At 43.8% G+C, this 15,080-nt stretch overlaps 4 protein-coding genes across 4 annotated transcripts; 2 read left to right on the plus strand and 2 right to left on the minus strand.

Moving 5' to 3' along the window:
- Positions 1-820: 820 nt before the first annotated feature.
- P174DRAFT_429297 (uncharacterized protein) lies at positions 821-1,524 on the plus strand (the record flags this gene model as incomplete). Its single annotated transcript, XM_024825566.1, has 2 exons — positions 821-1,000; positions 1,201-1,524. 2 exons carry the CDS (start codon positions 821-823, stop codon positions 1,522-1,524), a joined length of 504 nt encoding a protein of 167 aa, XP_024683451.1.
- A 458-nt stretch (positions 1,525-1,982) lies between these two features.
- P174DRAFT_385893 (putative hexose transporter) lies at positions 1,983-3,689 on the minus strand (the record flags this gene model as incomplete). Its single annotated transcript, XM_024823277.1, has 3 exons — positions 1,983-2,349; positions 2,398-3,026; positions 3,087-3,689. 3 exons carry the CDS (start codon positions 3,687-3,689, stop codon positions 1,983-1,985), a joined length of 1,599 nt encoding a protein of 532 aa, XP_024683452.1.
- A 659-nt stretch (positions 3,690-4,348) lies between these two features.
- P174DRAFT_385896 (putative xylosidase/arabinosidase) lies at positions 4,349-5,960 on the minus strand (the record flags this gene model as incomplete). The annotated part of the gene is made up of 2 exons (XM_024823278.1): positions 5,790-5,960; positions 4,349-5,736 (listed from the first exon to the last, which is right to left on the minus strand). Exons 1-2 carry the CDS (start codon positions 5,941-5,943, stop codon positions 4,349-4,351), a joined length of 1,542 nt encoding a protein of 513 aa, XP_024683453.1. The 5' UTR covers positions 5,944-5,960.
- A 7,545-nt stretch (positions 5,961-13,505) lies between these two features.
- P174DRAFT_439560 (glyoxalase family protein) lies at positions 13,506-14,241 on the plus strand. The gene has a single exon (XM_024826834.1). It carries the CDS (start codon positions 13,599-13,601, stop codon positions 14,019-14,021), a length of 423 nt encoding a protein of 140 aa, XP_024683454.1. The 5' UTR covers positions 13,506-13,598; the 3' UTR covers positions 14,022-14,241.
- Positions 14,242-15,080: the final 839 nt, after the last annotated feature.

The following is a 15,080-nucleotide window of genomic DNA, read 5'->3' on the forward strand; positions in this document are numbered from 1 at the left end:
TTCAAAGGGAGGGTCATTGTATGCCGTATACCGGTCAACTCGGTCGAACGCATTGCGTATAATGATTACATTGATTAAAGCCGTGAGGTAGAGGTGGAATGGTAAATTCGGATGGTCAACTTCTCTTAGTGCATACCAGTGACACTTTCCCAACTCACCGCAGAAGAGCTCAGCGAGGTTGATGGTCTCCGATTCAGGTCCTGCCCTTTCAACTGATTGCTCTGATTAATCAAGATTTCATAAACTCCAGTTGCTGGTCCACCACATCCCGCATAATGTATATCATTCAGCTCTCCGTCGACTGTACACATAGACTGCGGGTGCGGGTGCCATGTGGCGTAGTCGTACAGGTAGTATGTGTGCATGAATGATCATTCTGGCCAGGAACATCGCATATTACTTAGTGTATAGAGCATTGGCCAGTGCTAGCTAGAGAGATGGACAGCCTCCCAGCGTCCTTCCGCTTACAATTCCCAGCATGTGTTCGCCTGAGCTACTGCTTAACTGGGAGCATGAAAGCCCTCCGGGATACTATCACTGGCTCTTTCTGCTACCTGGCGCATTCAATCCCCGCTCATGATAACAGACCAGCCATAGAAGCCAGTCTCAAAAAGCCAAGATGTGTAACATGGCAGTAATAGTAATTGCTTCGGCAGTCCGAGCATAGAATATTCTAAGAATTGGCGTTTCGCATTTATTAATAAAAGCACAGATAATGGTCCTCCGCCCACTAAACTTATATATAAACTTGTTCTCTCTTACTTTGGCGATCCGTAATTTGACTTAATACCTACAGCTGTATTCAGGTAAAATATAAAATATGCGGATCATGGATGTTGGTGCAGCTCCTGAATTGCAAGAGCGGAAACTCGGCTATGTCACTGTCCTGCGTGTATGCGTGTATGGCGTCAGGCAAGATGGAGTCTGCCGTGTCGACCCGGCTAATCTTCTTCACGTCTACTTCCTGGCCATTTTGCGCGCATTTTCACTAGATGCAAAGGTGAAGCGTGACACCCGTCAAGGTCCTTAAACAGGCCGATTTGCCTACTATATTCGAAGGGCAGCACACAGCATCAGTTGTGGCTTCATTGGGAGAACCATACTTCAAACTGCGGGATGCAGTAATCAATAGTCCTTCCCAAGTGCTTCGGATTCCAGACGACACCCTATCGGCACAGTGATACGATTGACCGAATCCAGGCGGCCAAACTTGATCTTCAACGTGGAGCACTCGGCGAAATGGATCTCGAGCGATCGGTCGAGTGTGCCACTCATTTGGTGTTTGAGTGTACAGATTCTTCTAGTCCTTTGAACACGTACCTTAATGATCTAGCGTCATATTATCGACAAAGGGGTGCGGATGAATTCTCGACACTCCTGAGTGCATGGATCAAGTACGGTGTCTTCAATCAGTCGAGGGGCATAAAAGGGAGCCGGGTGGATGCTACGCCTAGAAACCCAGGGAAGCCAAAGCAACATATTGAAGAGGCGAGAGAGCTGCTTTTCCAGTTAGGTCTCAACTAGAAGTCGTTCGCCCAGCATAGTCACGATAGTTAGTCACAAAATGAGGTCTTACCACTGGATTGGGATACCTTCTTGTTTGTATCTAGAAGGATGTGTGATGCTAGTATTCTGCCTCCCTGACGTCGCCATATTCTACATCACCTTCCCGGCCTCTCCATCTTTCAAGAATTTAGGTGAGCCAGAGGAATCACCGACAGTTATGGCCCCTAAGAATATGTCTTACGTTGATGGTACGTTAGGCTCTACAACATTTTGTCAGCCTCAGCTAGGCCGTCACGAATGGTATTGGAAACCGTCAAGCCTCGAACGAGGGTTTAGACTACCTAGAGAGAGAGCATGTCCTGATACATCACAGACAAAGGTATACTGAGTCCTCGCGCAGCCTATATTTGTTGTAATTGACAGCATGACCACGACCAGTTCCATCCATGGCCAACATAACCATGTTCAACAACCTACTATTTCCCTTCAATGTGAATGGTGGCCGTACCCTTGTCGTCCGATGCTATTAGACCCTGCTCCTTCAAGTCCGCAGCAGCAACTTGGCCAACATCAACCGCGTCCTCGCCGTCGAAATACTTGGCAATTTCCTCCATAGGGGTGTATCGGGTTTCAATGAGGAAGGAGTAAATCACGAACACTTCGAATCCCAAGAACACACAGTACACAATGTAGTACTTCCAAGCCAAGGCATCAAGGGCGATGCCATTAATGTACTGATTGAAGAAGAGAGCAGCGGTGACGCAGAAGTTGAGCCAGGTGTAGCCTTTGGCACGAAGTCCATAAGGGAGGATCTCCGTTGTATAGTTCGCCATAAGGCCGGACCTATCCAGTCGTCAATAAGAATTCAGAACATGGCAGCAGGATACTCACTTGATATCATAGAAGACTCCGTACAGGAACGTGAGGAACACAAACGCATAGCCGAGCGCTTTGTTTGGTGCGATCTCATACCGCGCTGATACAATGGTCCAGGCGTTGAAGACGACGAATGTCCCAATCGTCGAGACCAGATAGACTGGTCGTCGACCGAGTATGTCGATGAAAAAGGCAAAGACAAAATTGACGACCAACCCCTCGGTCTTCATGCCTGCATTGATACCGAGCTGAGTCTGGGGGTCTTTGATTCCGACGCTATCCATGACATATTTGAGGTAGTAGGAGATGAGGCCATTCCCGCTCCATTGACTAAAGAGACCAAGCGCCGTAATCAAAGCAATCCGCTTGCGATTTCCCTTGGACCTCAAAAAGTCTGCCCAGCCAGTGTGGCCGATTTCTTTGTCCAGGGCGATAGCTGCTTTGATTTCCGAGTACTCAAGCTTCACAAACTCATCATTGTGATCACCTTCGGCATGGTACTTTACCAGGATCTCTAGAGCCTCTTCATGTCGTCCCTTGTTCATCAGCCAACGAGGGCTTTCGGGCATCCACCAGATGCCGGCAATAATGACTACGGTGCAGATGGCTTGTAGTAAGCTCGGCAATCGCCATGACCAGTCACTCTACCAAAGTATATGATTAGCATCTCAGCATCCTGTGCAGAAATGTTGTGGTGGACTTACCGAGATCTGTAGAGTTCCAAGGGTCACCCAGCTGGCTATGAATGCTCCCGAATGGTACGACGCTCCGCTGAGCGTGACAAGGATGGCCCGATCTTGAGGATGAGCAACCTCAGCAATCAAGAGAGGCGCACTTCCCAGAACGATACAGTCTCCAAAACCGAGGATAATCCGGGCCGCGACGAACATGCCGAAATTCCTGGCCCCGGACTGCAGCCCGACAGCGAGTAACATGATCAGGCAGCCAATAACCAGCCCAATCTTTCGGCCTGCCCAGTCGATCAGGTATGGGACGATGAAGAGACCGATCAAAGAGCCGAGACTCATAGAGGCATTGAAGAGACCGAGAATAGAGCCGCGGGGATGGTTAAAATAATTCTGCCAATAGGACAGGGACTGTAGTCCGTTCATCATCGAGCCGTCAAAGCCATTGGCCGTATTGGTGAGAATGAGAATGACGATGAAAATATAGAGCGTGCGCATGTTCCGTCGCTTCCACCAGGGGAGCCGAGCGAATTCCCTGCCCGCGAAGAAGAAGTGCCCCTTTGGAGGCTTCACAGGGAGGACCCTTTGGCTCTGCTTTGGAGGTCGAAGTCGGAAGCCCATGTTGGAGGATTGAGATGGCAAATTAGTTGAAGTTCAGATGACAGACACAGCCATACGCCATGGAAGAAGAGTAGTCTGACTCAGGTAGCCTGGGAATGGCCTCTTGTATAGCATCAGGAGCATTATAACAACATCCTTGAGAATATCGTGAATTGACCGGTTATACAGGTACATTTAGCCGGGATCAACCCCGCAATTTGGAGATCATACCCACATGGAAATAAACAGCAATCTAGATCAATTATTTATCAGAGGAAAACAGACAGGATTCTATTCGCACTGTGGAGTGGAGTGCTGGGATCTCCACCGGGAGAATACTCCGTTCAGCTTGAATGGGCAATAGTCGGCATGTGAAAAAGACTCCTTGAGCCGATGCCCAGAGCCCAAGGATTTCCAAGAGACGCCAATTTAACAAACTTCCATAAACGGTTACAGGTGGGCAAACAACAAGACCGCCCAACCAACCAGCGATGCCCTGGGAATAGGCTGAATTTGCTTTGTTTCAGTTTGATCCTTGCGATTGTTGGCAAGCCAGCGCCATGCTGCTGAGCGCAAGGGTAACGGAGACGGGTGAACGTGACTTTGGGCATTGCTAGGGGTAAATTGATGCATTCAGTTCATAGGCTAATTGAGGTCTCGAGATACAAACGCCATATCATCTAGCAAATCGTGAGATTCCCAAACTGAACCGCAGTATCTGTTGACTCTGCCACCGCAAAGACGCCGATGACCGGGCCCGTAAAATCGGGGCCAGTCAGATCCAGAGTGTCAATCGTCGATGCACACGTCCAATTCGGCTGAGAGGCATCTCCAACAGTGTAAAATAGCCGATACTCCTGTTCCGTATATTGCATTCGAAACGCTATTGACTTGGGTAGGCTCTCGAGTGTCTGCCGCTCCTGTCGACAAATGTCCTTTGGCTTGTTGATTACCTCAATAACAATAGCAAGCTCTGTAGCGTCATAGTATATTCGGAGAAAGCGATGCTCATCCTTGTAGCAGGCCATTCCAGCCTGCAGCTTCGCCGCTCTCCAAGTCGCCTCCACAACGCCCAGCTCGACACCACTCCACCCGTCTAAGTGTCGCTGCCTCTTGCCGATAAAACTAGGACTGAGCTGAGGATGCGACAGATCAGCGGTTGAAGCAGTCAGAGTCAGGCGGTCACTGGTACTGCTGGGTAGGGTGTAATTGCTCAGATTGGCATCACGTATGTAGACGTAGTCCAGGCCGGGGTTGGCAATAAGCCCCTTCTCCTCGTCGCTGCTTAGTAGCCCACTGGGGGTTAGTTTGACCTGCTCCAGGGAGAGCCAGTCTCCGTCCCAGCTCCCTTGCGTCAGAAAAGTCTCTCGGCCCATAATATAGCGGCCATTCTTATCCTTCCGCACGCCAAGGCAGGTACACCACCACTGGTCCCTGTCGTCCTGGAAGACATCGCAGTGCCCAGTGTACTGGATGTACTCGTCGGTGTCTCGCGCTGTGAGTATCGGATTGTGGGGACACGCTTCGTAAGGACCCCAGATGGCCGTTGATCGCGCCATCGTCACCATATGTCCTTCATGAGTTCCCCCTTCCGCGATAATCAGATAGTAATAGCCGTTCCGCTTATACAGGTGTGGACCCTCGGGGTAGATACCACCGGTACCACGCCATATCGTTCTCTCCTCTGAGAGCTTTCTGCCGGAGCTGAGCTCGATCTCGAACATGTTGATCGTGGTGACAGATCCAGCTGCGGCGGATCCTTGGACGTATGTTTTGCCGTCGTCATCGAAGAAGAGGCTCGGGTCAATACCATTGAATTCAAAATACACTGGATCGCTCCAGTTGTTGGCCCAGATCCCCTTGGTTGAGATGATGAAGTTCTGCCTGGAGTCGCCTGTGGCTGTACGAACCACATTGGTGCATACGACATAAAAGGTGCCGTCACGGTATCGGATTGTGGGCGCATATAGGCCTCCGGTGGCCACCAGAACTTCACCTGTGGGCAACGGGTGTAGGTCCGTCTCCGATTTGGACAGACTCAGTTGAGGTTGGCGATTAATAGCATTTCCTGATGTTGTATTAGTTTTGCACCTGTTATTTTATGCATATAGGGACACAAACCTATATGTCGCCACGAAATCAGGTCCTGCGAGGCATAGATGGGCAGCCCAGGAAATAGATGGAAGCTGGAGTTGATGAGAAAGAACCATCCGCCTACCTTGACGACAGACGGATCTGGTGCGAAACCCGGTATGATAGGGTTAATTGACGACATGACGATATGAGAGAGTACTGGGGAAAGGTCAGAGAGCTATAACCCAAAGTCATGAGGGACAGAGCCATTATTATTATACAGGCGGGGTCCGGCTAAAGTCATTCGAGTCACCCCGCAGGATGAATTTCAGCTTACAGCCATAATGACATACAAGGAATCTCATGCCAGTCATTCTCATCTGTTTTGGTGACTTCTACCAGGACTCCTCCTGCCGTTTCCCATCGCTATCTTTGATATCGACCAACATGTCACTCGATGTGTGCATTCATCCCCGTCCGGTGTCTGACACATAACATCGTTCTATTGCCTTCTACGTGCGGAAAAGCAGCAAAATAAGAGTTAAAAAGGGAGTAATATAACAGCCAATGGATTTAAATTGATATTTGCGTTGTTGCGTTGTTGCGAATTGCTTCAGATCGTTGAGTGGCAGAGTGGGTGATCAGACGACCGGGGAACTGCGTTAAGAACTTAAGGAGTCATAGACTGGTACCCAATCCGCAAATCCATATCCGACCACAGATAAATACGTTAACCTTACCTAATAGATATAATTAGGTGCATGTAACTTAGGGCTGTGACAATCCGTCACCATGTTCCCCGCGGACCTCCTTACATGGAGCTTTCTGCCTATCTTAACTGCTTACCTCTCCAGGGCTGTTTGGATTGTTTACACTGTTCCACCCTCTATTTACATATCTCCCTACTATGTACATACTTCTTCCCCCTCTTCTCTATGCTTAGTTTTCTATCAAAATACTACCATACTATTAGAATATAAGCAGTGCTATTATATAAAACTAAGCATTACTTCCTGCATCATCTCTTTTATTAGAAGGTTCAAGATCCAGTAATAAACATGTTCTTTTTCACATCAAGCACTAATCTTACCTCCTCTTGCAAAGAACCCTTCGCGTGCTAACAATACCAACAGTTAGAGATAACAATATAATCTATCAACTGAGATCATGAAAGAATAAATAATGGCTAGACCTATAGCTTCTGCTGAGGAGCCTGAGAACTAGCAAGGAGCTAGGAATAGAACCTATAACCCCTCTACTCAGCATACTAGACCAGGCTTAGGTTTTGCTAGAAGGCTGACTGCCCTACTCAACCAGACAGAGAACAGCAGCCTTGATAAAGACACCTATAAGCTGGCTGACAGCATCTCCTACAAAGAATTCACTGCCTACTAGGGAATGGACCCTAAGCACTGCTGGGAAGCCATCTCCTAGATCTATATTACTTTAGATACAAAGGCAAACCAGAACTATGCAGAGGCAGCTCTCCTAAATAAGCAACTTATTAAGAGCCAGAGTGAGACTAATGATCTTAAGCACCAGAATGAATAGATCTGTCAGGAATATAAACAGACCTAGGCCCAGCTCATCACTACTAACCTTAAACATGACAAGGCCCGAGAGAAGCTTAAAGAGGCAATCTATGAATAAAATAACTTCGCCCTGCAGATAGCCTGCAGATCTAGTATTAAAAACACTAGTTCCTAGGCTTCAGCTACTAGTAGTAAGTTAGCAAAGATTCCAGACCCCCCTCTCCTTAGTGATGGAAAGGACCCTCATTTTAAAGATTAGTTATTAGCTATTAAGTAGAAGCTTATTACTAATACTAACTACTTCCCTAACCCCATGATGAGAATCACCTACATGACTAGTTGCACTGAGGGCAACACCCAGAAGTATATTACCCCTTATCTGCAAGAAGATGCTATTAACCTATACTAGGACTCTACCAACCTCCTTAAGCACCTGGAAAATGTATTCGCAGACCCTAATTATAAGTGAGTTGCTAAGCAGAAATATAATACCCTCTATATGAAGCCATTAGTTAAATAGAATAACTTTATTTCTAAGTTTCTATACCTTATAGCAGAAGCAAGCATCCCTAAGGAGACCTAGAAAGATAACCTGTATAATAAACTATCTCTCTGCATGTAAGAGCTCACTATGCCTGCATATAATAATAATGATAAGACCTTCTAGGAGTTTATAGACTACTACAGCCATACAGTAATAAATATTAAGAATATAGAGAGAATTAAGGCTCATTTAAACAGTAGTGCTAATACTTAAACCAGAGGGACTAGAGTAATATCTTATACTACTACCCTAGCTGCAGCCACTCCCTCTGTAGATAATACTACTACTTATAGCCATACTACTACAGCTTCCCCAGCTCCTAGCAACCTTAATGATGAGATTAGGAAGCATCTTATAAATAAGGGTAAATACTTTACATACTTTTAGATTAGGTATACTAGCTGCAGCTACCCCATGAAGCAGGCTGCGCAGCTTAAAGTATTAGAATAGCCTGTTAAGCCCACTCCTAAACCAGAAAATAAGGATGCCTAGGAGAAGTCTCCTTCTTAGATATAAAATTAGTTAACTTATATAACTTAGACTTATAGAATCTATTAGGCAATAAAGAAGATAGTTTCTAATTAAAATCTCTTATCCTTATTAATAGATTCTTAGTATCTATGAGCTCCCTAGTCAATACTAGAGCAAATGCGTACACATGTATGATCACTTCCTTAGCTATCTAGATATCTTAATATTTTAGAATACCTACTGTGCCCCTAGAAAGGGAGTATATAGTTATAGGGTTTGATGGAAGGCAGTCCATTCCCCTTACCCATATCATTATATTAACTATAGCCATGGACAATCGCATCATAAGATGGATGCCATTTCTTATACTAGACCTGGGATGCCATAATATTATACTAGGAAGGATATGGCTTGCGGAACACTGTGTACTAGTAGATTGCACAGGGAAATGGTTAATCTGGTCTTTGCTACCTGCCTACTAAGATAAGATAGCTATATAGATGAACTGGGAGGTCCCTTGTGACTTCCTAATTAGGCAACCTATTAACTAAGATTACTAATATAACATGGTGCGCCGCGCTAGGCAATGGGTAGGGTATAAAAGGGATATCTTCCCTCTCTTAGCTCTATCTTCTCTTCTCTCCCTAACCACCCCTAGCCCTGTGGTTCTTCCCAGGGCAGTAACCAAGCCTTTAAATATATATAGCTTAATAGGAGAACCATAGGGCTATGGTGTAAGGTCATGGCACCCCTTTTCTAGAATAATCTAAGGGTCCCTAAATACCTCTGAACATTCATATATTTAGTCCCCAGTGCTTCCTTCCATAGCTCCTAAGGAGGCACCCAAGCCCTATTCCCCTAAGGAGCCTAACCTAGTAACACTAATAACCACTACTTCACCTTTCTATAAGACCAGATAATACTGACCTATAAGAATAGAGGAAATTAATCAGCAGTATTGCGCCCTTAAGATAGAATAAGCCCTATAAGGAAGAGGTATAGAACTAACATCATAACCTACCCACCCACTGAGTAAGACTGTTATTAATATTACTATAATAGGCGCAGTAGCCTTCCACTAATATATGCATAAGAAAGATGCTACTATCTTCTTATCTTCCCTCTATAAGCTTAATAAACTAATTAATAAGAAATAGGGCAAACAACCCCTTTCCCTCTCTCAGCAGCTAACTATTACAGCTTAGTCTTTGACATCTTAGTTAACCAACCATAGTCTAGCAATTACCAAAGATGAGATTAAGCAAGTCCTACTAGAACCTTATTAGGACCTAGTTAACATTTTCTCTAAACATAATTCTAATACTTTGCCTCCCCACTGTGGGGAATTTAACCATAAAGTTAAACTAGAACAGGAGAATGCAGTTAGCTATAGGCCCCTATATAAGATAAATATAGAAGAATTAGAAGCAGCAAGGGAATATATACTAGACAACCTCCATAAGGGATTTATTATACCTAGTAACACTCCCTTCACTTCTCCTATTCTTATAGCAGAAAAGCTAGGTGGAGGACTATATTTCTATATTAACTACCATAAACTGAATGCTATAATATATAAGGACTATTACCCTCTCCCCTTAATTAATAAGATTTTAGAGCATATCTCTAAAGCAAAGATCTTCACCAAGCTAGACATCCACTAGGGTTTTCATTAGATTTGCATGGACCCAGCCTCAGAGGACCTTACCACATTCCACTCGCGATACGGCAGCTTTAAATATAAGGTAATACCCTTTAGACTTACTAATAGACCAGCCATATTCTAGCACTTCATGAACAGTATTTTCATGGATTGCCTAGATTAATATCTGACCGCATTCATTGACAACCTACTGATCTATTCTAACAATGAGTTGGACCACCAGCTCTACATCTGTGCTATTCTATAGTGCTTACAGGAGCACGGCCTACAAGCCTTAATAAAGAAATATAAATTCTATGTAATAAAGATGTGGTATCTTAGCTTTATTATCTTAATAGACAGCATCCAGGTTGACCTAGAAAAGGTTATTGCAGTATAGAAGTAGAAGACTCCTACTACTATAAGGGGGGTCCAGTCATTTCTAGGTTTCTGCAACTTCTATCAGAGGTTTATATAGGAGTATAGTTATATTGCTAAACCCCTAGTTATATTAACAAGGAAGGATGTTCCCTTTATATAGAATGACAACTATAAGAAGACATTCTACTATTTAAAGGTTGCCCTTACAGAAGCTCTGCTTCTTACCTATTATAACCCATCCTTGCCCATAAAGCTGGAGACAGATGCCTCTGACAGCATGGTTGCTGGTATGCTCTCTTAGCAGCAGGGGGAAGAGTGGTATCCTATTACCTACTATTCCAAAACTATGAATCTAGCAGAGTATAACTATGGCATCCATAACTAAGAATTATTAGCTATTATACATACTTTAGAAGAATGGCGAGCTGAGCTATAGGGCCTATAAAGAGCTGAACTATTTAAGATATTTATAGACCACCAAGCATTATAATATTTCATGCAGAAACAGTAACTGAACCCCTAACAGACCTAATAGAATAAGTTCCTATCTAGCTTCTACTTCCTCATTACTTTCTAGCCAGGGAAGCTTAATACACTAGCTAATACACTCTCCAGGCCGCAAGACCTAGAAGGGACTGATAATCACTAAATTTAGTTAATATTCAAGCCAGACCACCTTAACCCCTAAATCTTAGCAGCTATTACCCCCAGCCTAATATTAATAGTGGATTAGGTATCTAAAGTAAATTAACTATATGACAGCCTCCAGCCCAAGTAAGAGCTCACACAGGTGGGTAGTAACTAATAGGAACTCTAAGATGGACTTCTACTCTTCTAAGGACGCCTAGTAGTGCCTAATAAAGGTGACCTATGCACTTACCTACTAGATGAAATCCACTGCCCACCATCTTCCACACACCTAGGCAAGGCTAAGATGAAGAGACTTGTCCACACTCACTACTATTAGACTTCCTAGAGATGGGATGTAGACTACTATATAGATAATTACCTTATCTGCTATTAAATAAAGATATATAGAGACCCTCTACTGGGTCTACTACAGCCCCTTCCAATCCCTAACCAACCTTGGTAATATATTACTATGGATTTCTGTTTGTTCCTGCGCTCTAAGACAGGTTTTAATGCTGTGTTCATTATAATGGACTGACTAGGGAAGAGAGCCTTTGCCATCCCCTATTATAAGATAACTACTACTTATAACATGGCGTGTCTCTTTATTACTTATATTTACCCATGGACTGGCTTACCGGAAATAATCATCTTAGATAGGGGAGGTTAGTTCATCTCAGATTTCTAGGATAAACTATGTAAGGTCTTATAGATCTACCTTAAGCTATCATCAGGACATCATCCACAGACTAATAGTTAAACAGAAGTTATAAACCAGTGGATTGTATAGTAATTATAACCATTCATTAATTATTACCAGGATGACTGGGACTAGTGGCTGTCTATACTAAATTTTACCACTGCAGCATTTCTAAGTAAATCTACTAGGATATCACCCTTCTTTATTAAGAGAGGCTTTGAACCATGCACATCCTTTAACTAGTTAGCAGCTACTGGGCTGTTAGACCTTGATATTAATCATAAGCAAGCGCAGCAGATGGCTAGATGTATAGAGGAGATCTAGTCATATGCTTATAGAGGTATAGAAGCTGCTTAATATTAATAGAAGCAACAGGCTAATAAGTATTACTGTGCTATTAACTTTGATATTAATGATTATATCTTCATTACTACATTAGATTAGAAGCTTAACCATCCTAGTTAGAAGCTTACTGACCAGCTCACTGGACCATACTAAATTATGAAGTAAGAGGGGAATGCCTTCTAACTAGATCTCTTAGATTCTATAAAAGTCCACCCCATCTTTATGCCTGAGAAGCTTTATAAAGCCCCATCCATACCTCCTCTGCCTGGCTAGCTCCAGGACCCGGCTCCCCTACTAGAAGTTAACAGCAAAGATGAATGGGAGGTTGATAAGATACTAGCATCTTAACTCTACTATTATAAGCTCTAGTACTGGGTAAGATAGCTTGGTCATGACATTGATCTTGCCTGGTATCTAGCCTAAAATTTTAGGAACTCCCTAACATTACTCTGTGACTTCCACGCCTGATATCCAGCCATGCCAGGCCCGCCAATGCGCCTACCAGAATGGCTACAAGCAGCCGAAGATGATATATTCCTTAATGATCACCCTGATGACGATAAACCCTAGATGAGGGCATCCAGAACCTAAAGGGGGGGTAATGTGATAATCCATCACCATGTTCCCTATAGACCTCCTTACATGGAGCTTTCTGCCCATCTTAACTACTTACCTCTCCAGGGCTGTTTGGATTGTTTGCACTGTTCCACCCTCTGTTTACATATCTCCCCACTATGTACATACTTCTTCCCCCTCTTCTCTATGCTTAGTTTTCTATCGAAATACTACCATACCATTGGAATATGAGCAGTGCCATCATAAGGGCCACCTAGAACTGAATCACTGATGAGCTTATGATCTTATCTAATCTTGTCTACAGTCTGGCTGGATAGGGTAATACTTTTATATATATAGATGAAGAATAGCCATATCAATCTATATGTAAAATAAAAACATTAGGGTTACTCGGAACTATCAGAGTTATGTTAGATTTTAGATTTCAGATTTCAGATGATTAAGATGGTGGTGGTAAGGTATATCTATCACTGCGTTACTTTTACGGTAATCTTAGGGTCACCCCCTAGCCCCCTATATAAGGTTATTGAGCCTATATAATGTGTAGTATATATTATGTATATATTGACTTATTGTATTAGAATATAAAGTATGTAGTTATCCCAGTGGTGTGGCTAGAATACTAGAAAAAGAAATGGTAATCTAAATACTAGAGGCCACCTAACAAGATAGTATGGATATATTTATTATCCGCAATCAAATCCAAATGGATATAAGGGTGGGTTAGATAGCTGGTGGATCAACCCTTAATCCGCATGGGTTAGAGCAAAACTACCTTAGTGTGGATCAATCCATATATCCAATCCACAACCAGTCTAGGGGTTGGTGTCTGCATTCGGGACACTTAACACTAAACCGATTAGCGTTAGATAATTCTTGCTGACGTCGCAAGTGACTGTACTTTAGGCAACAATAAGCCACAGTCAATGTCGAGTTGGCGATCTGATGATCTGGCAAGATCGGCTGCTGAAGATAAACGAACTTTTTGAAACCATCAACCATCTCAGTGTATAGCAGATCCTCTGGTTCTTTGAGCATGGCTTCTGAAATTGTTAAGTCCGCATGGAAAGTGATTCCCATGTTCGAGTCCCGTTCGATTCCTCTCACAGTCGACTTTTACACCAAGACGCTGGGATTCGAGCTTGGCAGCGTCAAACCCGAGGACAATGGATCCGACCTATATTTCTGCTCTCTGGCCATTGGCAAGAAGGCGGATGCGAACTTCTATTTCTTGAAAGTGACCCCTGAAACATTCAAGTCATCACAGGCGATGATCGGTCTGGGGACTCGCGAGCTCGACGATTACTACGTCTATTTAAAAAGCCAAATCGGAGTGGTATTTTCCGAGGACATCGAAGACAAGCCTTGGGGCTTCCGTCAATTTACAATCAAGGACAACGATGGAAATTCGCTCACGTTTTTCAAGTTTCTGGAAGGGGGAAACCCAGGCGACGAGTAATTTTGGGTGCTTAGCCTAGAGGTATTGCCTGGATTGATGGACTTGCTACGTGAAAGTTCTTGATCTGGTAGGAAGTCACTGGGGATTATGTGCACTATTTAGAAATGGAATATATGATTTGAAACTTCCCATTTTTCATATCAGAAGTGAGGAAAACCTGATGATACTCTCAGACAGACAAACGCCATAAATCAATGTTGTGTCAAGACCCTTCGTCAGTTTCAACAAGCTGTTGAGTTTTCTGCCAGCAAGTGCAATTTTCAGCGTAATACGATATTGCACGCTTCCCATGACCTTCCCTATTTGGCTTTAATTCTACTGTATGTAACTTTGCAAATGTATTCCGTGCCACCAGCAGGGGTGGGAATATACCATTAATGGCTATTGCTTTGGAAGCAACATGGCAATAATGCCTCCACGGATAGATTGAGTTCTCAATCACCGTCAAGCAGAATTTCATAGTGAACTCGATGCCAAGTAATCTCTCAGAAGCTCAGTTCCTCCAGATGGTGTATATATTATCTTCTCTACACCTAGTGGGGTTAATGACTGAGAGCCAGCGACTACGACGCGCCTGGTGAATTAGAGAGCCGCAGTCATTCCTGCCAAGCTTTCCTACATTAGAGCATTTACTCTTTGCAGATCACTCCTCCGCAGTTACAACTAACAGCAATAAGTAGCGTGATTCTTGAACGCAATCGCCATAGGCGGCATAGAAGGGGTATACATGCAGTTACACTGGAAAGTGGAACTTGGCCAATGACTTTGGCAGAGCAGGACATGCCTAGGAGCCAGATAATCATAGTCCAGCCCATTCATGCATTAGCGACACTACTACTTGTCACAACGGGTAAACTGAGTCACAACCTTAAGTAACTTACAAATGTAGGAACGAAAGTAGTAAAAGAGATGACAGTGCCACAGAATGTCCAATCACTGTGTCTAAAAACTTGTTGAATTTAATGGACTGCACAGACATAGTCTGGGTTGGTGACTGGTGCCATGAGGTGCATCATGAGAAAAGGAATATTTTGATATAGATGACCTTTACCCAATTGG

This window comes from Aspergillus novofumigatus (assembly GCF_002847465.1).
Source record: "Aspergillus novofumigatus IBT 16806 chromosome Unknown P174scaffold_3, whole genome shotgun sequence".
Lineage (NCBI taxonomy): Eukaryota > Fungi > Ascomycota > Eurotiomycetes > Eurotiales > Aspergillaceae > Aspergillus > Aspergillus novofumigatus.

Excerpts from the sequence above, each read along its gene's own strand:
- P174DRAFT_439560 (XM_024826834.1), top strand. The coding sequence starts at position 13,599 with ATGGCTTCTGAAATTGTTAAGTCCGCATGGAAAGTGATTCCCATGTTC.